This window comes from Exophiala dermatitidis, assembly GCF_000230625.1.
Source record: "Exophiala dermatitidis NIH/UT8656 unplaced genomic scaffold supercont1.3, whole genome shotgun sequence".
Classification (NCBI taxonomy): domain Eukaryota; kingdom Fungi; phylum Ascomycota; class Eurotiomycetes; order Chaetothyriales; family Herpotrichiellaceae; genus Exophiala; species Exophiala dermatitidis.
Genome location: NW_008751648.1, coordinates 3,475,578 through 3,498,138, shown reverse-complemented (window position 1 = coordinate 3,498,138; position 22,561 = coordinate 3,475,578). Strand labels below are relative to the sequence as shown.

Genomic DNA, 22,561 nt, shown 5'->3' with positions numbered 1-22,561 from the left:
GTATTGTGATTCTCCACTGATTGGCTGTGTTCCTGCATTAATGCCCGTAGTCTAGCCGGGAGCTTGTCTTGTCTGGGGTTAGCTCAGACCTCTCGGCCAATCCGACCTCCTCGGCAAACTGTTTTGAAACATCTCGGATTTCCTCCTTTTCAACCTTAGTTTCACGCGGTTAAGTTTGTCACACCCCGTCGTCTGTCTTCAAGTTGTTTGCTGGCCTCACTGGCAGTCTTTGTGTGATCACATCCATCGATCATCATGAAGTAGACTGAGATGTATCACTTTCGGCTTGCCAGGATGATAAACGGAAAGCCTGTCAAACACGATCTGTTAGAACGTAAATGTAACCACAACTGTCTCAACACCTCAAAGGGCATTCACACAGCTGTAGCTGTGACTGGCATATGATCATTGTTGTTAAGCTACCACTGCTACCGGCCCCCCTGCTCTTTGCTCCCTGCTCCCTGCTCGTCATGCCATGCAGAAAATAGCCTGATCCTCCGGCCGCCGTTTCTTCTCCTGCGTTTCTAAAGCCTTCCAATTCATCTGCCGCTGCCTGCGCCAACTGGATTTCGTTGTAACCCATAATCAACCCAAATAGCGGGATACTCCCACGCTTCGCGCTCACACCCATTCCACCCCTCCGTCTTCATTTCAACCTGCCCTTCGCAGCGAACGTATCCAAAGCAGTTCGAGTGAGAGGCCACGTGTTACAAGTATCTCTGCCGGAAATTGAATCTGTTGTTACACATCTGCTACGCTGTTCAACTATCCAGCATTTCATACACTACGAGCGCGATCCACCGACCCACCACCGCCGATCAACACAACGAACTTGGAACCCCCTGTTTGTCATCTGCTGCAGCCTCATCAACTTGCGTTTTTGTTTGTTCCCTCTAGCATCCAATTGGGCCTGATCTCTCTTCCTGGGTAGGGACAGGGGCAGCATACATTGGATCCGCAGAGGCTTTGCAATTCCTCTCTGTCTGTTCCCAGCCAGCGATCTTCCCTCCTGTTCAAGGACGAGTGTCTTGGTGCCTCGTGCTCGCCCGCAAGCACGCTTTTGGTGCCTGAAACGTGTTACGAATACTCCTAATCGACTGCGTTGATCGCTAATCCAACGTCTTTCTCGGTACCTCTATCGCGGCAGACGCCAACTTTTGGGCTACCTACTTATCCATAGACAGCTGTCAAAGCCCTAAACGGCTTGCTCTTCACGCTGTGTTCAGTTGGTCCAAGCGCACCCCGATCCAACGTCCAAGCAACCCCCTGTCGCTCGAGAAACGCGCAGCTCGACCCTTGCGACCACATCCGAGCCTTTCTCACAGACAGTGAGTGCCTCCACGGACCTAGGCACCGGATACTCTGCCACCTTGCACAGCAACAACTCGGTTTTCCTTCACTCGGCTACCTTCGATCGAGTACTCTTCACACTGGCTGCAACCAATCTTGACGAAACACAACATACTGAATGACAAGAGAATGCATATGCAATCACGGGACTGACAACTGATCGCGAGGAATTTGTGGTGACGAGGTCTGGAAGAGGACATGTCAGGACCTAAACCTCCGGTTGCGTTGAAAAACCATTGCTCCATCATCCATGATGGTACCATTTATGTCTATTCACCAGATGCATTCCAAACCCTAGAATTGAAGGAAGGAGCACAGTGGAAGAAAGAGGACAACGGGGTATCAGTGACCGGCGCAGTGTGTGTCAAGGGCGGCGTGGATGGAGACAACTCAAAACCAGCGCTGTACGTTGTTGGAGGTGCCGCGAATGCGTCCTCGTCGCAATACCCAGGCTTGCAGCGTTATTCGATCTCCGACAAGTCCTGGGAGACCATTACGCCGGTCGTCGCTGTCACTCAAAATCGCCAGAACCATGGAGCAGCCTATATGAACAGTTCTTCGTCACTACTCGTGTACGGAGGGTCTCAGGATGGCAACACGGGGCCCTCGTCGGAGACGTTTTTGCTTGAAATGTTTCCGCCGTATAGGGTTCTAGCTTACAGCTCGATTGCACCTCCGACAAAGAAGCCGGTTATGCTTCCATGGACAGAGGAACGCACACTCATGGTAGGTGGCAGCACCACGAACGTCAAAGTCTTTACTTTCGGTCCTGCCAATGGCTGGCAGGACCTTGGGTTATCGCTGCCGTCGCCGCTGCCGGATTCTACTGTGGCGCAATCGGCGTTACTCACGCTGGACGATAGCAGCAAAATACTCCAAACCTTCGACCTGGGCGAGTCGCCCCCTAATGTAACGACCAACGTTTTGTTGAACCCTGGCGGTCTCCCTGCAGCATTCGGCGAGACCGCGGGAGGTGCGGCAACAACAGCGAGCCCTAGCACCACTTCGGGTGCTTCGTCGCAAGCAAAGAGAGCGATATACCTATCCAACTTTCCAACATACAATGATACTCTAGCACCGTCAGCCACCCGTTCTGGGTTTAGCTTGTCACAGGGCGATAATGGGTTGATAGCCTTACTTGGCGGTAATGACGATGACCCTGTGGTATTCTTTAATCAGAGCGCGAACAGCTGGATCGACGCCACTCAAATCCTGGGGGAGCAACAAACCCCTCTGGCTACACCTTCAAGCACACAGCCGTCGACCAGCGCGACCTCCACGGCGACCCATGCGGCAGCATCGGGGTCATCTCACAAGACTCCGGGGTTGACGATTCTGGGTGCTGTTCTAGGTGCCATTTGCGGTGTGGCGGCGATTTTGATCATCCTCCTTCTCTGGATGAGAGCGGTCCGGAGAAGAAGGGCACAAAGAGAGAAACAGGGCCAGTATCAGGATGACAAGCGGAGAAGCGATGAATTCAACCATGAGGAAAGGGGCTTAAAGCCGTTGTCTAAAGCCGGCCAGCCTATGGGGAGAAGCCCGGTACCATCGACAGTGGTAACCGAGGCAGATAGCACGGCCATGTTTGGTGGTAGACCAGATCCTAAACATCTGATCCGGCGAGTCTCCTCAGATCGGGTCCAGTCCGCAGCTCGCGGGTCTGGTTTAGCGTTTGGGCAGGCCTTGTTCAAGCGCGACAGGGAAAAAGGCTCGCTCACCATCTCTAAACCGATGATGCCGAATCTTGGCGACTACGAGGCAAGACCCAGTATCGAACTAGGCAGAGCTACTCCTGCCGAAGAAGTAATCCCCGAAACAACCCCTGCGAGAAAGGCATCTCAGCGGAAGACCAATGAAGGCTGGGGAAAGTATTTCCAAGGAGAACCTCTTCCAGGTAATCGGACAACCTTTGTCTCGCGCAGCTCGGTAGGCACGACGCGCAACAAGAGCGAGTTCTGGCCGGGCTCAGGAGTACCCCAGGACTCACCCCGATCGCCCAAATTCGTCTTGCGAGACAGTGCTGGCAATCGGCTTGATACGCAAAACGTCGCCGCGGGAAGTCCTAGTCTAGAGTATGGACCTGTCGACGCTCAAAGTCGAGGCTTTCAGGCGAGAGTGTCTAGGGCAAGCTCGGCCGCCACCACGGACACCAACTATGACGACTACGAAGACGAACAGGTTGACGGAGCATTTTCTAGTGGGATCCCAGCCAGCATTCATGATACAGCTTGGACACCTGTCGGCAACACGTGGTCAGGTCCTGCTCAGCGGCCCTTGAAGCCATCAAATAGCTACCTGGCGGCGCAAACACAGGCCAACGCGTTGCAAACCCCAGCATCGAATGAAACGGGCGACAGCTCAGGAACTCAAAACTCATCCATACCCTCTTTTCCTCTGCCGAATTCAATGCTGTCTGAGCCGCCAGCCAATGGAGCAAAATGGGCCGGAGCAACACAGTCTACTAGTCAGAGGGAAGCTTCGGATTACTTCAGTCACAGCCGAGCACGCAGTGGCACTCCCGACAACACCGACATGTCATGGCTTAATCTTGGGACGCCGCCACGGTGACTATCGAACCGGTTCTCACGGATGCTCTATCAATTCCTGCTTGATGATGTCGCGCGCAAACCTGGTGCAGGTGCAAGCGCAGCCAGACCACATGCGGCGAGGGTCGACGCCGTTGAGGGCCGAGATGAAGAAGATGTCATAACAAAGACGCCGAGTCTATTTCGTACTCGATCCACTCCTCGACGAACTCGAGAGTTACACTACCACCCGCTTTAGGGACAGGGCCGAAGACAAGAGAGTTCGATTTGGATCGATGACAGTGTCCCTGCATCACCGACCATTCCTCTGATGGCGCGGGTGGTATCCGGGCGTTCGGAGCTCGAAAGGAGCAAGAGGTTGACTATGTGAAGGGTATGCAGCACAGCAAAGTTGGGTAATGATACTATCCACTGTCATTTTGGGCTATGTTGTTGAGATACCTATGTTTCTCAATCAAGAGCAGAGAAAGAGAAAGAGAAAGAGAGACAGATGTCGAACGTTGGACACCTGGGAGTTGGATGAACGAGATGTTCCAGATCCGGGGAGGTAATGATGATGCCGTCATGTATACCAATCAGTGTAACAGTAACAGTACCCTGAAGGCATGATAATATTTAATGAATCCCACAGATTGGCATCCCCAGTTCAAGTTCGTCATTGTTAATTGTAGTATTGGATCTGGCAGTGTCTTACAGGACTTTCTACCTAGCTGAGTACGCTAGATACTGGCAGTAGATGAACTGAGTTGTACCACGAAGCAGCTCGCCAGTGACGCAGGTCGCTACCTACAGCACGTCTTATAACTGAATGCCACTGATCGGTGATCAAGGTACTTTACTGTAGTCGTCGGCGGGCCCCTCTTCTAGAAGGGCATCATGATAGGATATTGCCAGTAAGTCCTGGATTTCATGGCTCCTTCGGAAGGAGTTGGTTGGCTGATGACTAGTAAAAGTGAATGGTGTTTGGAAACAGAGGCATGGGCATTTTGATCCGAAGATCGCCAACAATTAATGAAATAGGAAGCCAGTGTGTCTTTCAAAGAAGCCACAAATCAACGGCCAGATAGGAAACGCGTGTGCTTCAAGCAGGACCTTTAAAAGCAGTGGTGGTAGTTGTTGTGACTTGGTAGTTGGATATAAAATGGTAGATGCCGCGAGTCTAATTGGCCCAAGTCGACCACGCACAAAAGGACGGCCACTGTTGCGTGACGATGGCGACGGCGCCACGTGGGGGAAGAAGTGAGTGACCACTTGCAGAGCCAGCTAGGTGCCAGTGCCAGTGTAGGGGAACCGTGCTGATCTAGACGATCGGAACTGTTGAGCTGATCTGATCATCCTCAGCTGATCGACGGACACGGCACCTAACGACCCTGATCAGCTGTGCAGCGTGTAGACCGATCCTTTCCGCGATTGCCCGCTCACAACTCGTATACCGTACCTACAATGTACTTCAAGTTCCAGATACTGCCGAGGAAGTGAAAGGGCAGCAACCTTGAAGCGGCGGTGACAGACGCGTTTTCCTAGCGTGTCAGTGTGGCATGACTCGCGGGTAAAAGGATAGATCGTACAATCTATTGATCAAAAATTGAACCTACCAGGTAGGTAATGCCGATACTGCGTGTCATGTTCAAGTTGTATGAAAGTGATTTTATCGAGGCTGTCGTGTACCTGTGCTTCTATTCCGGGGGTGCAATTGTGGGAGGTGTAGCGGCCATGTGTCGCAGGCCATCGTCATCTATTGGCGAATCCGGGCGGGTGGCCATCATCAAATTGAACGATTTGCCCGTGTCTCTCGGGGGATCAAGGCGCGTCATCGAGCCTGTCGCAATCCGCCCTGAGACACACGGGTGCCGCCTGACCAGCCCGACTGGAGAATTAGGGCATGAACCCCGCGGCTTGAAGCACCCACAACGGCCTGAGAGATGGGCCTTTGGACCCTAAAGCTTCCGATCGAAGGTCACGGACACCCGCCCCAGCACTGGTAGGACACTAATAACTGTCAGACGGTACTAAGAGTGCTAGCTGGCGCCTTACCCGGAGTTAGTCCATATGCGGTATCCAGCAGATATATACACTGTCGAGTTGAGGAAGAAACTGGATAATAGGTACAGGCTCTGTACTGCAGGTGAACGTGATGATGGGTATACCTGCTAGAAAGCTCGATTGACACCAGTCCAAGTCGGGTCGTCGCAAGAACTTCGGTACAGAATACCAGGCCAGGAAGCAGCTGGGGCCTTTGTGTCCGGGGTTTGGATGGCTTGCTGGACTACAGCGTCTCCAAGGACCTTCTCGATCTCAAGTCTGGGTAGTGCATCTTCAACCGTGATGCCGTAGTCCACCGCCTCCACTGCCGCCCGGATAGCAGGCCGGAAATCGATCAAGACCCCATTCCTGACCAGTCGAGCCAGACGCGTGATGCGTTCTGCTATACCAGGCGAAGTGTGCAATGCTATGGCCGTCCAGACCTCGTGAACTTCCGACTCTGATCTTTGGAAGGCACGTAGGAGATCTGCTGCAGCGTCGGCGCCTTCCACCTCGAACCGTTGAGGTCCATTGTATCGCTCTGAAGCACCAAGGTCGTGGCAGATGCATGCCACAAACAGCATTTCGTTGTTCAACTTCAGCCACTCTGTCATCTCCTCCTTCTCCGCCAACCATTTGGCGAACAGGTACACCCGTAGACTGTGATGGACAATGGTCAGTGGCAGGGCAGACGCCGCAAGATCAAAGGCAGCAATACAAATCGGTGTATTGGGGACGTAGGCTCTCAACCCATCTCGATCAGAGGAGCCTGAGCCGGTTGACGGTGTCCCAGGTTGTAGACCGGGTGTTGCGGAATGGCCGCACATGGTTGCAAGGGTTGAGACAACTGGCGTAGCAGTGATATGTGTTGACGTCGTTGCTGTTTACCACTCTTGCTTGGACATCAGTCGTGTACAACCAACCTTAGGTACGCGAGGTTAGACCGGAGGCGTTAGCGAGAGACTGAGGATACTAGAGAGGTAGTGTACAGCGTATCTAACGCAGATAGGTTAGTATTGCAGGAACTATCCACTCCTCCCCAAAACCCCCCTATTCGCAACACCAGTAGAGGTGTTTTTGCCACCGCAACACGCATCACGAATAGTAGCAGTGGGCACTAGCACCAGTACCAGTGCCAGTGGTAGCAGCTGCCGCCTCCACTGCACCGGCCGTTCCTCCTGCGCCCGCTCGCTCCATCGCCTGCTGCCAACTTGACCCGTTCTCCTCTGTCTATCACTCTCAGCCAAGTCCAGTCATGCGTTCCCGTCCAACACCCCCAAACTCCATCGTGAACCATCCAACCATCCAACGCGCCTCGCACACACGCACACTACTCACCACACACATTCGCACACTGTCGCCTTGCAACCCACCCCCGCTCCGTGTTATCAAGGAATCGACATCCTCTTCGTTTCGTCGCTCCTTTCTTTCTTTCTCCTCCCATCTTCCTCGTCGCCAGGGAAGATATCGCTGCTCAGAGACCTCCGTTACGGTTGTCTCTCTTATCGCCTCCGCCTCACTCCACAACCAACGCACTTGAGCTCCACCGCCTGCGACGTCGCACATTTGGACTCACTCGACCTCTGCGCAACCTTGCCGAACCAGCCGAAGCCTACCTGACGGTTATCTCGCTGTCGCATTCTGCTTTGAAGACGACGTCGTGTGGTGAGTCATATTACACAGCACAGATCTCACCAATATTCCCCTTATCTACGCGTCGCGCGATACCGTCTCCTGCTATACAGACGGCGCTGATTCATTTTCCGTCTCGTCCAGTTCACACGACCTCCATCGCAGATTTATCATGGCTCCAACCACGGTTTCAGCCCTAGGCATGGCCCTCAACGGCAAATCCGCATCCGTCGACATTCCAAAGCCTCGTGAGGCCGTCCATGGCCGGGACAACTTCACTGCTGTAACGGCCGGCTCCTCCAAGAAGCATTCGGGCATGTTGCCTACTCCTCCTAATTCCATTTCTCCCAACCTTCTACCTCGCGGCCGTCGAGCAAGTAAAGCGGCTGGGCCCCCGTCGCCGAAAAGCGCGCCGCAGGTGGATTCAGATATCGATTTGCAAGATGCGTCCGATAAGCCACAACATACAGCCCTGAGCGCCGAGGCACTGGACAGCTTGGGTGATCTGGACAGCGCTGGGGCTATTACCCCGAGCATGTTGGCCAAGCATCACCTCCCTGATATCTTGTTATCCCACGGGCCTTTGGCTATCCGGCACATTATGGGCTACCTGACGACCTCTGTCCCTGGCTTTTCTAGGATCACTTCGGCAAAAGCCCGTCGCTTGGTCGTCGCCGCCCTCGAGGGCAAAGGCTCTGGTCTGGAAAACAGCGGCCGCGACAGCGATGTCATGTTTGAAAAGGTGGGATGGGGGAGGTGGGATGCGCGCATCAAGGGTCAACCACAAAGGGAGCGTCAAACCTCCGTGATAACACCTCCTGGCAGTTTGCCGTCGTCTTACTCCCAACCTGGGCTTCAACTTCCCGGCCAACGGACCTGGCGCACCGGGTCCGAAAACCTAGGGACCAGCTACACCGGCAACTCCGCTGTCTTCTCCCATGAGGAAATGGATTACGAAGATCAGGATATGCTGGAGCATGAAGCCGACAAAATGTCCTTAGACGATGACGATGACAATGGCTACGTGTCATCTGTCGCGCCGGAACCCCTTGACGAGGATCTTGGAGACGGCGAAATCACGGACGAGGAAGACTGGGCGAGCATAGGTGCCGAAGCACTGCGTGCACGTTCACTCCCAAACACTGCCCACGTCGGTTCTGGCCCTGGTCGCCTGTATCAGCCCATCGCAACGTACTCGTACCAGCCAAGATATCGATCCAAAACCCCAGCAGATGTCGCTCACACAGCGCCGAGTAAACCGAGACAGCCCGAGTTCACCAACCCATTTTCGCTGCCGGCTGGGGCGGCCATGAATGACTCTCAGGAACGAGCTGCTGTCGAAGCCCTGTTGAGCCTGGGCTCTATGTCTTGATGCATGTGCTTCGAAAGCACGAAATCTCGGCCTAGGGGATGTTTAATGGGCCCGGGGTTGAAGTTTCTGGGCGCTGCGGGTACGGCTTTTTTTTATATATATTTGATATTCTACACGAACGCACCTCTCACCGCAAGCTTAGTGACTGGGTAACGCAACCCAGCCGCTATGCGACCTCTCAACTTTTATTATAACGCTTTACTCTTACGAATGAGTCGACGACCTTGAGCCAGGTGGACTAACTGGCTCGGTATGGCGGCGTACCGTTTACCACGTTTTGTTTATTTGGACATCAACGGTGTTGGTCCCTTTACTACGTCCGAGAGCGATGTCACAACACGGCATGCCGCCTTGTTTGCATCGGATGTTTCCACGCAGGGAGTGATGCCTTCTCTATGTCTTTCCCTTCAGCATATTTCGTTTGTAATGCATGTTTTGGTACCACGTGCGCCGCGAAGGTGCGCAACAGGACATTGTCGGAAATTGGTCAAGAACGACATTTTCCAGGAAACACACCACAGATGGACCGTCAGCAAACAACTCGTCCAGCAGAACCTCGGCATGACCGGTCATCTTCATTGATCGTACTGGCATCTTATGATCTGCAGCTCTGTCATATTTAGTTATCGCACGGAGCGGAAAGTTGCTGGCTAGGACTTTTGTTTCCTGCATTATGTGGTTTTCTCGGCCCCTCAAACTTGAAAGCGGCTCTCGGCAGACACTGCCGTTAGCTGCCACTATTGATATTGATGTTTTCCTTTGTTTTATGAATTGGCCAACGAGGGTTGGGCCATTGATGGCTGGGAAACGCCATGGAGGGCGTGGTCTGGCTCTGGTCCACTGGATATGAGCCTCAGGAGGCTTGCTAAGAGATGCATAGGTGGTCCAGTGAGACACACAGAGCACACTCTTTGGAGAAGGATGAGGGTTTTGACGGGAAGTCCAGAATCGGAATCCTGAAAGCAAAGAAATTGAAAAGAGAAAAAGAAAACAGACAAATGCCTCGGACGGACAAGGAGGTGGCCTGAGATGGCACCGAGGACAGGTATCTCGGGACGAGGCGCGTCTTGCTTTGACTTTCTTCTTCTTTTCACTTTCACTTTGTGGATATACCTCGTGAGGTTACATGTTACCTACTAGGTAATATATAGCCTTGCTTTTACTGGTAGTGCGCTTGATTGATGCTTAACACTGTTGAGTCTCTCAGCTCGCTTCTGGGTAAGAATCTGGGTTATTAAACAAACGAGTCTCTTTTCTCTCTTCTCTTTTGATACTTTTTTATGTTCTTTTTCTGTTGTGGTTGTCCCGTTGTGTGTTCAGTCTGTGACCAGTGTTCGGAAGATCAAGTAGGCGCCCGTGGCCCCTCTACGACATTCAAGTTGTAGTTCCATTGCTCTGCAGGGTTAAGGTACCGTCTGTCGCAGTATACCTCAACTACTAGTACTAGTAGGTAAGAAGCAGAAAATTCAGTTCATTGTGTGTCCCAAGTTAAAATGGACCTACAAGGAAGCAAGCGGTGCCGTCAGGCTTCAGCAACGATTTCATTTTCTCCCTAGCTACGGAGAATATGCAAATCTGTACTACTACTGTATAATGATGGCCCAACGCAGTGTTTTGGCCACTACACGATCTGCCAGACCAACATGTTGCGGAACATGTTTCTGGGACGCCAGATATCTCGTCTGGTGACGATATCGCCACCATTTCCAACGTCCCTGTTCCTTTCGTCAACGACGATAGGACCCGCGGGGGGCACATCCACCACGGTTGGATGACTGTCGGTGCCTTCGGAGAGAGGGGGTTTGGTCTCTGATGCACGCGTTCTGTCCTCCATCATCATCATTGTCTGCTCTCTATCCCTCTGCGTCTTGCTTGCTTCCCACTTCATTTCGCCAACTTTCCAACCTCGTGCGAACCACAGACACAGTGCTGCTGCGAAATACGTGAGAGCGGTGAAGATCTGGGGAGGAAGGTAGATCCAGCTGTGGCCGGTTTGCCGTCGCAGTTCCAATGCGATGGGTTCCGCGAAAGTTGTCGGCGGCACCATCAGGAGCCACGTCAGGCTGAGGCCAGCGGGTAGGTCTTGAAGGCCCAGGATGTCTGCGGCGACCGGAGCAATGGTCGTCCAGAACGTGCCGGCCAAAGACCCGCCCACGATTGCAAAGAAGCACAACAAGCCCATTGGGGAAGAGACCACTTCGGCCGGGATCCAGAATGCAAAGCAGAAGATACCACACAGAAAGGTATAGAACGTGGCTAGGTTGAGACGACCCCAGCGATCCGAGCTGAGTCCAATGAAAGGCCGACCAAGCATTTGACCCAGATTGAGGATTGCCCCAAGTAAGGAGCTCTCTTTGGCATTCAAGCCTATCGAACGACCGTAGGCTGGCAATGAAAAGAGCAGAATGGTGTAGCCCAGCATACTGAATAATGACCAGCCCTGGACTAGTAGAAATTCGGGCCGGCGGAGGATTTGGGTGTCCATTGCTTTATGTCGAGCTCCCGTCTGTTTATTTCTGTCTCGGATAAGATTCGCAGCCGTCAAATTAACTGCTAAGGTGCAGAAGCCCAGGATGCGAAATGCCCAGGGGAGACCCATGGTATCGATTATGCGTTGAGTGGCAAGACTGTACATCATGCCGCCGAGACCTGAGCCTGCCGCGGCGATGGAATTGGCGACGCTACGCTTCTTCCTGAACCATTGCGGGATAATGCCCACAGATCCGACGAACAGAAAGCCCATGCCCCATCCGAAGCAGATTCCCTGGGCTAGGATGATCTGGTATTTCTGCTTCGCGAAACTGGCGCCGAAGAGTGACAACGTTTCGAAGAAGATACCTAGGTGCAGGCATACTTTCGTCCCATAAAGGTGGATGACATGCGTGGCCAAGGGTGCGATCAGAACAGCTTGGGAGATGGACAGACCGCCAATGAAGGCGTACGCCAGGGCCGACGTATTGGGGAAGTAGTTGTTATTGAGGTAGTACGACAGAAAGACGCCATATGTCGAATTGACTCCCCATGTGTGCCCTGTTCATAATTTAGTTAGATATCGTGGAGCCTCCAGAATGATGTGACCTGTTGCGATGCGATTGCGTGATTGTACTAGCATGCCAGGAACCATCTCTTCGCCCCCGGATTTTGAGCTTGATCAGGCATGGTATGACACCCAGCCGAGCCTTGCAGATCCGGGGACGTCGAATGAGAATACAGAGTTGTTCTTACCATTGATAAAGAAGTTGCAGGCTACGCAGACCCAACCGTATCCTCCATCCGGAGGCGCATTGTCTATCTTGGGAGGCGTGGGATCGAGGTCGACAGTATTCTCCGATTCAAACGTGTGGCGCGGGGGGTGGTCCTGGGAGCCGCCAGGGTGTGTTTCTGAAGGCGTAATTTCTGCCATTATCCATGCTTCCACGGCTTCTCACTCTTCACAGCTTGGACTCTTGACAAAAGGAAAACATCGAACAACGGGAAACAAGAGCAGAAGGAAACAAGTCATCTAGACTGGTCAGCAATGAAATTTGTAGGGGAACGGCAACATGACCGAGGCAGCCCCGCCGGAATAGACCACGATATAGTAGTATGTATTCGCTGGGAGATGGATGCGGACCCTGTTCATTGAGGACCGTCATAGTGCTTCGGGCTTCACGTTCAGAGCCCAGGTGGTAGTTGTTGACTAAAAGGAGACTGTTCGGGGACTTAGGAAGTCCTAGTAGTGAGAGGCCGCTGAAGCTTGGTATTTTGATTGGACAGTGAGGGAGGCATGTCTCCAGGAAAGCGTCTGGAGAGAGCGTGGAGATGGAACGACAGAACCGAGAGAGATGCGCGATTCGACTGCGAGAGTCGATGTCCGAGGTCTGCTCTATGCTCCAAGGGACGAACGCAGGCGGTCATCTCCACCGACTGCCGTGCCGTGCTCCCGGAGAGTCTGAACGGGTTTCATGGATTCATCACTATCCCAACCATACATGTAATCCTTTGCACGGAAGAATCGTCGAGCGATGGCATCATAACAGAAGTGATGATGCCGATGGAGCCCGTCGAGGAGTTGATTGAGAGTTGGGGTGGGTGTGCCCGTGGCTGCAGGGAATCGTGGCCTGGAGCTCCGGGGAAGTTCAAGTTGCAGGCTGCACTGCATCCTTGCGACCGTGACCTGCGCGCGTTGGCCTCGCAACCGCTGTCTCCCTCCCGCCCAAACAAAGAAAATGTTGCCTGCGCTGCACCATCTTCAAGTGGACGCGATGCCCGCCTGGTCTCCGTGTCTACGACGCCAACTCCAGCTTGAAGTCGAAGACTGCCGTCGGTATAAGTTGATTTCTGACTCTAATATCACTTGTGGATTACTATTGTTATCATCTCCAGCGTTCGACAACCCTACGATCACTTACTCCCATCAACTGAAGCCCATCATCGTATCTTCCTCTGCCCACCTTGCCGCAACCCCTCGGCAACCCCTTAGACGCTGAAAACCTACCGACGCTGCTCCTATCCATGGTCTCTCGGTAATCAGCCTGAATGCTCAATTATCTACTATGTTTCACAAACGCAGCAGTTTAGGCGGAAGAAAGGTGTCGCCGCCTCAGCCGACATGCATGACCGCCGAGCAAAAGTGTACGTTCTGTGTCTCTTCGTCTTTGCTAGCCAGCAATGTCTCTCCAAAGAACTTCCAAGTCACCATACTCACTGAGCCGTCTAGCAACATATCTTGAAAGCCTACGAAGTTATCGGCCTGCACGACCAACAGGTTCTCGTCCACCTCCGTTTCCCTCCAAAACCCATGCCACATCAGTCTCGCAAACCAGCCTGATACGCTCCGATTCTGCCCCGAGTGTGGGCTTTTCCGACAGTGAGAGCCAAAGAGATGGAAACACCATCGACAGTGAACACCAGCCAGCCGTGCACAAATCGGTTTCCTTCTCCTCCACGTCATCGTCCCTCAGATCTAGACCACTAGCACGGCCCCCCCATAGCGAGCTGCCTGTTGTAAAGGGCAGAAAGGTCTCTCCCACAGCCATTGTACAGATCCCACACTCAACCGACGACAACACGTATGTCGAATCATCCACACGAAAGTTAGAGAAGGAAGAGGCCCACAGTCTTCGAGAAGCACTGGAGTTGATTGACCACAAGGATGACGAAAGACGCATCTACGAGGCCGCTCAAAACGAAGCCTCTGATCTTGTCTGGAAACACCAAAACCCAAGAGCAGCCGAGGAGGAGAAGACTGCCGCCTATGGAAACCCTGATCTGAAGATGAGAAAACGAAGCAGTGGATTCCGACAAGCCAGTGGCACTCGAAAGGTCTCGTTTCCCAACCCTGAAAGTCAGATATACGAGGAGCCTGAACAAAAGTCGGAACCCTCCAACGCCTCGGTCAAACCTCCGAGTACCACAATGCCTCTGAGGGTCAAGTCTCGGAATACACTCCCTTGGCTGCGGAGGAAGGTTTCTGACAAGACAGAAGCCGCTCCCCTTCCAGATGCTCCGAAAATCGATCGATTTGAAATCCACAAGAACCCCCCCAGTCAGTCACATAATGCAGGATACAGAGCCAATACACCTCCCCCACCGCCAGTCATTGACGTGATCGAGGAGGTGGATACGCCAAAGTCAAAGGGATCGCTAGAGATCAGAAGTGAAGAAATACGAGCAGCCACGAGCATGAAGAGGAAGGACCGAAGTCCTAATCTGCCGACGCCCACTGCCGTCAGCGACCAGGTCGGCCGACCCATTGTCAGTTTCAATCCAGCATGGAAGCCGGCTGGTGACTCGCCCAGGGCAAGTCGGGAAATGGACAGGCCGGTCATCAATTTCACCGAGTCCCCCACGACTGCCAGAGTCAGCGAGAGGCCTTTGCCTAAACCTATGCCCAACGTTTCTGAAGTGACGACTGTCTCTGCCCCTACAGTTCCAACAATCAATCTTCCAGATGATGAACCATCTCAATCACCAAATCCAGCAGTTCCTTCGTTGACGTTGTCAGCCCCAGCGGTGCCAACAATAAACCTCCCGGACGATGAACCGCAAATTCCTGTAATCAGCATAAATGACGACTCACCACGCCAGCCGTCGGTGCCGACAATCAACGTACAGGGGGAGATCAAACGACCAACGAGACCACTCCCCCAGCCCTCCTCGGCGAGTAGTGCTGTCAAACCTACAGTCCAAAAGAGTTCATCCGGCCGTCTACCCTGGCTCTCTCGCCATGCGATGCCCACAGTATCATGCTCAAGCTGTGCACTACCCATCTCAGGTCGCATCGTCACCGCATCCGGCTCGAGCACCAGCAGTCTCAAAGCCCGCTTTCACCCAGAATGCTTCTCCTGCTACCACTGCTCAACACTACTGGAATGCGTGTCCTTTTATCCGGAGCCAGACGAGCGACGACTTGAACGCCTTCGAAGCATGGGCATCGACGACCCCAACTCGGCCGAAGCAGCCAACGACCCGCTCCGGTTCTACTGTCACTTGGATTTCCACGAATTCTTCTCCCCGCGCTGCCGGTCCTGCAAGACCCCGATTGAAGGCGAAGTCATTGTGGCCGCCGGCGCCGAATGGCACGTCGGCCACTTCTTCTGCGCCGAATGCGGCGACCCCTTCGACAGCACCACGCCCTTTGTCGAGCGCGACAACTACGCGTACTGTGTCTCGTGCCATACGAAGCGCACCTCCGCCCGCTGTCGAGAATGTAAACAACAAATCTTGGATGAGTTGACCGTCGAGGCCCTGGGCGGCAAGTACCATGAACGCTGCTTCGTCTGTTTCGAATGCGGTGGTGGATTTGGCGACGAGGGGCGCTTCTTCGTCCGCGACGTCGACGTCAAACCTACTGATAAGGAGCTGCGCAAGGGTATCACCCGCAAGTTTGAGGAGAAGCCCGTCTGTGGACCTTGCGAGGAGAGACGGCTGAAGGCCTGGTAGTGACTATTAGTAGTCGTGGTGGTGGTTCTATCCTACCTACAGTAAGGTAACTGACAAACCTACCTGAGATCTGTGTAATGTGATTGATGTACTACTGTAACGTCAAATTTATCAAGATAATACAGCGAAACCTGGCGTATGAATGAAGGAACGAGACTTGTTAATAAATTGGTATTGTACTACTCTAGTACATTATCGGACGAGTTGACCTGGCGATATGCATTTGGGATTGGGTTCGGGTTCGGGTTCGGGTCGGGATAGGCGCAATCAAAGAATGTTCTGTTCACTTTTACAATATAGTTGTTCTACAATCAATATGTAGAAGTAAGTCAGGGCTTGAATGCTTGCTTGCAACTTTTCTGAATTGTAACCGTACAGTACAATGCTCGCTCGCGGTGCTGGGTTGACCAGGACCACTCGCGCTCTAATTACCAAGCGTCTCGTCTCGTTTCGCTCAAGGTGCCTGAAATAACGCGCGCTCGCTGTCTGTCCCTGAAAGTCTTTGGGACTTGGAACAAAACAATCACTGATACTCGTTCAGGGGCTTTGCTTGTCCTCCGACTCAGAGGTCTTAGCCCTTCCCATTGGTTGATCCCCTTTTCTTCCACGATTTCCTCCCCCTGGCCTGCCTGCCTACCTCCATTTCCTCCACGCCCTTCGATACCACCATTTTTTTTTTCCTGCACGCCTCCAATCCCTCCACCCAATTTCAAAAATCAATCCAACTCCGTGGCTCCATGCTCGAGTCGTTCAAGTGCTTGGGAATCATAATAATCGACGATATCACCAACTCCCGTAACATGCAATGCTCCACTCCGAGTCCCATAATATCAATCACGCCGGCACACAGGGAACACGAGACGTTCTTGATCCTCCGTGTTCAAGAGACCCCGTGCAGTGTTGGTCGTTTCTCTCCACGTCTAATTCCATAATCGTCAATCGTCATCTCACTGCAAGTTGCGTATGCTAAACGTTCAACACGTTGGGCTGTATTTCGTGGAAGACCGTGGCTTTCGACAAACATCACCTCGCTTTGTTGCCAGGTGGCTCTGCAAAACGGACCCTGGTATGGATCGTAGAGGTAGAATAAAAGTCCAAGAACCGGTATTGCAATATCCCCAAACAGTGTCAAAAAAATGGGATCGCCCAGTCTGACGCAGTCCAAGGGCAGCAGTGGCCTGCTCCGTCAATTCGGCGGCGATGTGTCGTAAGAGCCGTTGGTTGGACCTTCAAGATTTGTGCGAGTCGTCCTTAGGCGAACCCTGAGCGGCAGGCTCAGCCTTGAGTCCTTTTTGCTCTCGCTCTTTTTTCTTGCGCTCTTCTTGTGCTTTGTCTTCGTCGGCTACCAAGATCTTGATGTAGATGTTTTGAACTTCTTCGCTTGAGATACCTCGGTTTGGCCAGTACAACTTGGCATATTCCCTGTTAATTGTCAGCGTTGCGGAAAGACGCCATTTGAATGATTGAACTTACCAGAAGCGCTTTTCCACAGCTTCATGATTATCATCAAGCTCAGCAAGTTGCTGGTTGATGAAATTACCAATGTCCCTCAGCAAATTCCTCAACTCCGCAGCTCTTTCGCCCGGGTCGGGTATGGCGCTCTTGGTGGATGCCTTCATCTTCTTCAATTTCTCCTTGACGGGTTTAAACAACATCACCATAAGCGGATCGACCTCCGGCGCGGTGCCGTTGGTATTGTTGGTGCTTCGTTTGTGATCACTTGCATTGGCATGATTGCTACTTCGTTTGTGATCACTTGCATGCTTTCCGTGGCGAGCCTGGCCATGGTCATCGCGATGTTTGCGATCTTTATGGTCTTTGTGGTCTCGACTCTCACTGTCACGTTTACCATGTCCATGTCGGGCGTCGGAGCGGGGAGTACCGTTTCTCTCGGAACTATCGCGATGAGCTTGACTGGTTCGATGTCGAGGCTTTTCCGAGTCCCGGTTAACCTTGCGATGAGACCCAGGTGCAGGCGATTCAGTGCCCGTACTCTTCTCAGCACCATGCTTCTTGTTGTTGCGATGATGGTTTTCCACCGCTCTCTTGGCAGCGGGATCATCCACATACTTGCTCTTCAGCACCGAAATGAGATAGTCGGCACGTCGAACTAGGTGGACAGCACCAGGGGATTTCACGTTCTTGTCGCTCCCTTTCTCTCGTTCGGCCTTCTTGTCAACTCGATGCTCTTCGAGGAAGAATTTATCCTTGAGATCAAGGTCAGGATCGTCACGGATCTTCTCCCAGGCACCGTAGCCGTGGCGAGCAATGCCGACACACAACATACCATCTTCCCGAGCACCCCAAGAGCAAGTATACCCGGCATTCTTGGTTGCTTCGGGAACACGGAACGATTTGAAGTCGGGATTCTTCGAGGTGACTTCTTGCAGCAGCCGCATCTCGCCCGGTCGTTCGAGAATCGTCTCGGCGTTGATCCGCTTCACCCCATGCAACTCAAAGAGGATTGCCTTTCTGTCCTTTTTGGTAATGGGTCGATTCGCGGTGCGCTCCAACTCGGCCATGCGTTCCTGCTCCTCTTTGTAGAGCTCGAGTGACTTGTCCCATATCTCCTGCATGGCGGCTTTGACAACACCCAGGTCCCTACCCCGGAGACGCGCTTCAGTCAAAAATTCTTCCTGGCGGTCGTCGATCGATCCATATCGGAGATGGCCCTTGATGAGATACCGATACTCTCGCTCGCTGAGGGGTCGGGCAGGATCAGCCTTGAGACTTTCCTCAGAGTCGCTGTCTGACTCAATCTCTTTCTGCCGCTGCTCTTGACGCCGGGCCTTGCGAGCTTCCCTGTCTTCAACTTGGTGATTGCGGACCCTTGGCTTGTTCTGTTCGATGACTTCTGCGAGATATTTCTCCTCGGCTTTGCGCTGCTCCTCGGCCTTGATCTCCTCAAGCTGTTCTTTCGGAATGATGTCGTCCCACGACAATTCATCCACCTTGACATCGACGAAATCAAACGTACGTAGGAACTCTTCTCCTCCGTCTGCCTCAGTGCCATCGGGTTGCTCAACCTTGTAGTCTTCGGCGCTATTAAGCACTGCATCGAGATCAAGTTCTTCAAGCTTCTTCTGATTGTCGGTCTGCTCGAACATCTTCTGTCCGCGCTTCTTGAGAATGCGGGAGATCTCACTGGAGCTGCCAGGTTCTCCAACCATGGCATTGCGTCGAGCTTGAGCCTTCTCGTCAGTAACACCACGCTGTATGGTCAAGAACTCCAACATAAGTTTGTTCCGCGCACGCTCGAGGATCTCTTCCTCGACAGTCTCCTTCGAAACCAATCGGTAGACGCTGACAGGCTTCTGTTGGCCGATTCGGTGAGCTCGGGCCATGGCTTGCAAGTCTGCTTGGGGATTCCAGTCGGAATCAAAGATGATAACGGTATCGGCAGTCATGAGGTTGATGCCTAGACCGCCAGCTCTGGTGGACAGTAGAAAACAAAAGTCGTTGCTATCAGGGGCGTTGAAGTGATCGATGGCAATACGACGGGGAGCGGCGGCGATAGTGCCATCAAGGCGCTGGTAGGCGTGGCCTCTGTATTCCATGTAGTCACCGAGGATGTCGAGCATTTTGACCATCTGGCTGAAGATCAGCACACGATGGCCATCGCGTTTGAGCTTAGTGAGCAACTGGTCAAGAAGCATCATCTTTCCACTGCTGGTGACCAGAGCGCGTAAGACTTCATCCCGCCGAGCACCCTCCGGCACCAGGCGCTCTTCAGCACTGGGAAACATGAAGGGATGGTTGCTGGCTTTCTTGAGTTCCATCATGATGTTCAAGAGGGACTGCTTTTGGCCTTTGGCGCCTTGGTTCAGCGCAGCATAGTTCTTGGTGAGGATATTCTTGTAATATTCCAACTGGATGTCAGACAGCTCCACCCGAATGATCTTCTCGGTCTTGGGCGGCAAATCCTTCTCGACTTTCTGTTTGGTTCTTCGAAGCATGTACGGCTTGATGTCCTCGGTAAGTTGCGCAATCTTGGCACTAGCCTCCTCGGTAGTCAAGTCCATGTTCTCGTCAATGTTGACGACCCCTGGATTCAAGAAATCGAACAGAGCCGATAGTTCACCGAGATTGTTTTGGACGGGTGTGCCTGTGATCAGCAGACGAGCGGGTGCCTTGAATTCGCGCAAGCGGTCGTACAGTTGGGAATCCCGGTTCTTGAGACGATGGGCCTCATCAACAGCCATGAATTGCCATTTGATTTGGTTCAAGAACGAAGCATCATGTAAGACGTATTCGTAGGTGGTGAGGAGAACATGGAAGCGAGGGTGGCGGACATTGCCGTCAGGCAACAGCTCATAGTCGCGGATAATGTTTCGAGAGTTCTGGTTGCCGTTGTAGATGACATAGTTGATATCAGGTGCCCACATATCGAACGTGTCTGCCCAGGCTGGCATCGTTGAGAGTGGAACAACGACTAGGAACGGACCCTGCTGTCCACGGTTATGTCTCAGCCAGCTCAGAAAAGCGACAGTCTGCACAGTCTTGCCCAGGCCCATCTCATCTGCGAGCACAACATTCTTCCCCTTTACCCAATTGTAAGCGAGGAAATTGACGCCAGTCATCTGGAAATCTCTTAGAGTACCGTTCTGGATGTAAGATGGTTGTTCACGCATGGGTTGGAAGGCTGATCGAGTGGAAGGATTGCTCTCGGAGGTGTTAGACTTGAAATCCTGATGACTGCGGTTGATGTAGCGATCAATCTCATGCTGGGCAATTTCGCTGACGAGACTCGAGGCCTCCCATGTCGCATTATCATACGACAGGCCCTTCCACTTGACATAGTATTCAGTACCGTCTTCGCCATCGCGAGCGCCTATAACTCTCTCGACATTTTTGTGTTCCTCCAAGGCGTCCAGATATTGTTCGCGGTCGAGGATCCACTTCTCCTTGTCTTCCGGGGCAACGTTAGGGTCGTTGCGGATGCGGATATCCTCCTGTAACGTCTTCTTTATGTAATTCTCCAGTCGGCGGAGACTCTTCACGCCCGCGAGTGACTCCAGAGTCTCCCACGTGGCATGATAGTAAGCCTTCTGCTGCCATTTGATCAGGAACTCGTAGTCTTCCTTGGAATGCGACGGGGTCGTGACATCGGCCCTCAGACGGTGATTCAGGATCATGTCAATAGCCGGGGAGTTGTCCTCTTGGCCAGTTACCCAGTAGTTGGGTGTCATGGTATCAGGATCATCCTCTTCAAACATGTCATCATCATCGTCCTCGTTGTAATTAGACACTCTAGCGGCTCGGCGGGTGGAGAATCGAACTTCGGCGTGGGCAGGTGTGAGGCTCTCCGCAGACTGCAACAGACGACGGCGTTGTTTCTTGGTCAGCTTCGCACGTCGACCGCCATACGCGTCAGAAGAAGCATCGGAATCGGAAGGTGTGTCAACTAGAGGAGTGGCCTGCTTCGAAGATCGTCGAGAGGTTTGTCGCAAACGCTTTCGAGGACGAGGAACGACATCTGAGGCGGAATCCTGGTCATCGGAAGATTCTGCCATGTTCGGCACAGCACGAGCCCGTCCACTTCTTCGCAGACCGTAGATCTCGGGGTTCTTTCTAATGTAGTCCTCTTCATCAAGCGGTTGCTGAGCCTTCCTCTTCGCAGGTCTGACAGATTCGTCCGACGAGGAGTTGTGCTGGTCAGACTTGGCGCCGTCCGCCTGTATCGACATGTCCATCTCGTAATCACCATCACCCTCAGGTTCTGGCTCGTCGGATTGGGAACTCGATTCTTCGTGGTTTAGGTGTTTTTCATCATCGCCATTTACTTCGACACTTGGCGGAGATGTTTCGGCAGCGAGAGGTGCTGCTGGTTCGGAAAGATCGCTCTCGCTGTCCGCGTAGGTGGTTCCGTTCTGCATGATGGCTGCAGACCGTTCGGTAATGCTGTCAAAGGAGAGGGAGGGTTCGGAAATGGTGGGTGGAGGTTGGTGAACGAGAATGGTAGAGGCTGTTAAGCAAAGCGTCAGCGAGGTAGGCCACCAGAAGGCTCCGGGAGAAAAATGAGAGAAGAATGTGATAATTTGCAATTACGCGATTCAAACAACAGCGAAACACCGCGTAAGCAAGTCTCTCAGAACAGACAATGGTCAATATAAGATGGATTTGATGACGAGGCGAGACGACGAGATGATTCGGGATGAAGATGGCCGATGACAACCGGGCGCAGTCTCCAGCGGGAATCTGGCGAGACAAACAGAACCAGCGAACAGCAGAGTCGAATTCAGTGTCCCAAGTATCCTGTCAAAGACAGGAAACAGAACATATTCATCTCAACCCGAGCGTGCTAAGCTTGTGTTGCAAGGCCGAGCAGCCGCCGAGAAATGACACAGGACTGCAAGATGATACAGCGGAAGCCACAGGAAATAAAGGTCACTTACACTCCATCCACAGTAGGAAGAGCCCCCTAGGCGCGTGTCTAGAACAGTGGAATGTTCTGGTGTTGCTGTTGTGTGTAGAAGAGTGGTGAGAGAGGAAGGGTGGTGTAGAGAGTTGGGATGCGGAAAGATGAAAGGTACTGCAGTGGTTATGGGCTCACGAGGCTTTCTTGGGGTAAAGAGTGTGAGGGAGGGACTCATGAGGACTTGCCCTGCCGTACACCGCGACCAATTCTGGCGGCACCCTGCGCTGTGCTGCGCCGCAGTCCCTTGTGATTGGCTGGATTCGAGCGAACCGCAGCCGAATGCCAAGCTTCGATCGC

The 22,561-nt window shown here is 52.9% G+C and overlaps 7 protein-coding genes across 7 annotated transcripts; 3 read left to right on the top strand and 4 right to left on the bottom strand.

Annotated features, from left to right (window-relative positions):
- Positions 1–441: 441 nt before the first annotated feature.
- Positions 442–4,769, top strand: HMPREF1120_04261 (uncharacterized protein). The gene is made up of 2 exons (XM_009158379.1): positions 442–4,674; positions 4,727–4,769. The coding sequence occupies exon 1, from the start codon at positions 1,549–1,551 to the stop codon at positions 3,916–3,918; it is 2,370 nt and encodes a 789-aa protein (XP_009156627.1). The 5' UTR covers positions 442–1,548; the 3' UTR covers positions 3,919–4,674; positions 4,727–4,769.
- HMPREF1120_04260 (uncharacterized protein) lies at positions 4,428–6,839 on the bottom strand. Its single transcript, XM_009158378.1, has 4 exons — positions 6,637–6,839; positions 5,931–6,578; positions 5,465–5,885; positions 4,428–5,416 (listed from the first exon to the last, which is right to left on the bottom strand). The coding sequence occupies exon 2, from the start codon at positions 6,530–6,532 to the stop codon at positions 6,047–6,049; it is 486 nt and encodes a 161-aa protein (XP_009156626.1). The 5' UTR covers positions 6,533–6,578; positions 6,637–6,839; the 3' UTR covers positions 4,428–5,416; positions 5,465–5,885; positions 5,931–6,046.
- A 274-nt stretch (positions 6,840–7,113) lies between these two features.
- On the bottom strand, positions 7,114–7,517 carry HMPREF1120_04259 (uncharacterized protein). The gene has a single exon (XM_009158377.1). It carries the CDS (start codon positions 7,482–7,484, stop codon positions 7,158–7,160), a length of 327 nt encoding a protein of 108 aa, XP_009156625.1. The 5' UTR covers positions 7,485–7,517; the 3' UTR covers positions 7,114–7,157.
- Positions 7,150–10,185, top strand: HMPREF1120_04258 (uncharacterized protein). The gene is made up of 2 exons (XM_009158376.1): positions 7,150–7,583; positions 7,695–10,185. The coding sequence occupies exon 2, from the start codon at positions 7,723–7,725 to the stop codon at positions 8,920–8,922; it is 1,200 nt and encodes a 399-aa protein (XP_009156624.1). The 5' UTR covers positions 7,150–7,583; positions 7,695–7,722; the 3' UTR covers positions 8,923–10,185.
- Positions 10,186–10,444: 259 nt separating this feature from the next.
- HMPREF1120_04257 (MFS transporter, MCP family, solute carrier family 16 (monocarboxylic acid transporters), member 7) lies at positions 10,445–13,016 on the bottom strand. Its single transcript, XM_009158375.1, has 2 exons — positions 12,148–13,016; positions 10,445–11,952 (listed from the first exon to the last, which is right to left on the bottom strand). Exons 1-2 carry the CDS (start codon positions 12,323–12,325, stop codon positions 10,544–10,546), a joined length of 1,587 nt encoding a protein of 528 aa, XP_009156623.1. The 5' UTR covers positions 12,326–13,016; the 3' UTR covers positions 10,445–10,543.
- On the top strand, positions 12,809–16,198 carry HMPREF1120_04256 (paxillin). Its single transcript, XM_009158374.1, has 2 exons — positions 12,809–13,536; positions 13,622–16,198. The coding sequence occupies exons 1-2, from the start codon at positions 13,458–13,460 to the stop codon at positions 15,844–15,846; spliced, it is 2,304 nt and encodes a 767-aa protein (XP_009156622.1). The 5' UTR covers positions 12,809–13,457; the 3' UTR covers positions 15,847–16,198.
- On the bottom strand, positions 16,003–22,434 carry HMPREF1120_04255 (chromodomain-helicase-DNA-binding protein 1). Its single transcript, XM_009158373.1, has 3 exons — positions 22,242–22,434; positions 17,320–21,811; positions 16,003–17,268 (listed from the first exon to the last, which is right to left on the bottom strand). The coding sequence occupies exons 1-3, from the start codon at positions 22,246–22,248 to the stop codon at positions 17,076–17,078; spliced, it is 4,692 nt and encodes a 1,563-aa protein (XP_009156621.1). The 5' UTR covers positions 22,249–22,434; the 3' UTR covers positions 16,003–17,075.
- Positions 22,435–22,561: the final 127 nt, after the last annotated feature.

What these genes read in the sequence shown, in the direction of transcription:
- HMPREF1120_04256 (XM_009158374.1), top strand. Translation starts at nt 13,458, where the DNA reads ATGTTTCACAAACGCAGCAGTTTAGGCGGAAGAAAGGTGTCGCCGCCT. An exon ending in CATGACCGCCGAGCAAAAGT is followed by an intron (nt 13,537 to 13,621) that starts GTACGTTCTGTG and finishes TGAGCCGTCTAG; the next exon opens with CAACATATCTTGAAAGCCTA.
- HMPREF1120_04259 (XM_009158377.1), bottom strand. Translation starts at nt 7,484, where the DNA reads ATGTGCGACGTCGCAGGCGGTGGAGCTCAAGTGCGTTGGTTGTGGAGT.
- HMPREF1120_04261 (XM_009158379.1), top strand. Translation starts at nt 1,549, where the DNA reads ATGTCAGGACCTAAACCTCCGGTTGCGTTGAAAAACCATTGCTCCATC.
- HMPREF1120_04255 (XM_009158373.1), bottom strand. An exon ending in GCTGTGGAAAAGCGCTTCTG is followed by an intron (nt 17,269 to 17,319) that starts GTAAGTTCAATC and finishes GACAATTAACAG; the next exon opens with GGAATATGCCAAGTTGTACT.
- HMPREF1120_04257 (XM_009158375.1), bottom strand. Translation starts at nt 12,325, where the DNA reads ATGGCAGAAATTACGCCTTCAGAAACACACCCTGGCGGCTCCCAGGAC. An exon ending in CTGCAACTTCTTTATCAATG is followed by an intron (nt 11,953 to 12,147) that starts GTAAGAACAACT and finishes AATTATGAACAG; the next exon opens with GGCACACATGGGGAGTCAAT.
- HMPREF1120_04258 (XM_009158376.1), top strand. Translation starts at nt 7,723, where the DNA reads ATGGCTCCAACCACGGTTTCAGCCCTAGGCATGGCCCTCAACGGCAAA.
- HMPREF1120_04260 (XM_009158378.1), bottom strand. Translation starts at nt 6,532, where the DNA reads ATGACAGAGTGGCTGAAGTTGAACAACGAAATGCTGTTTGTGGCATGC.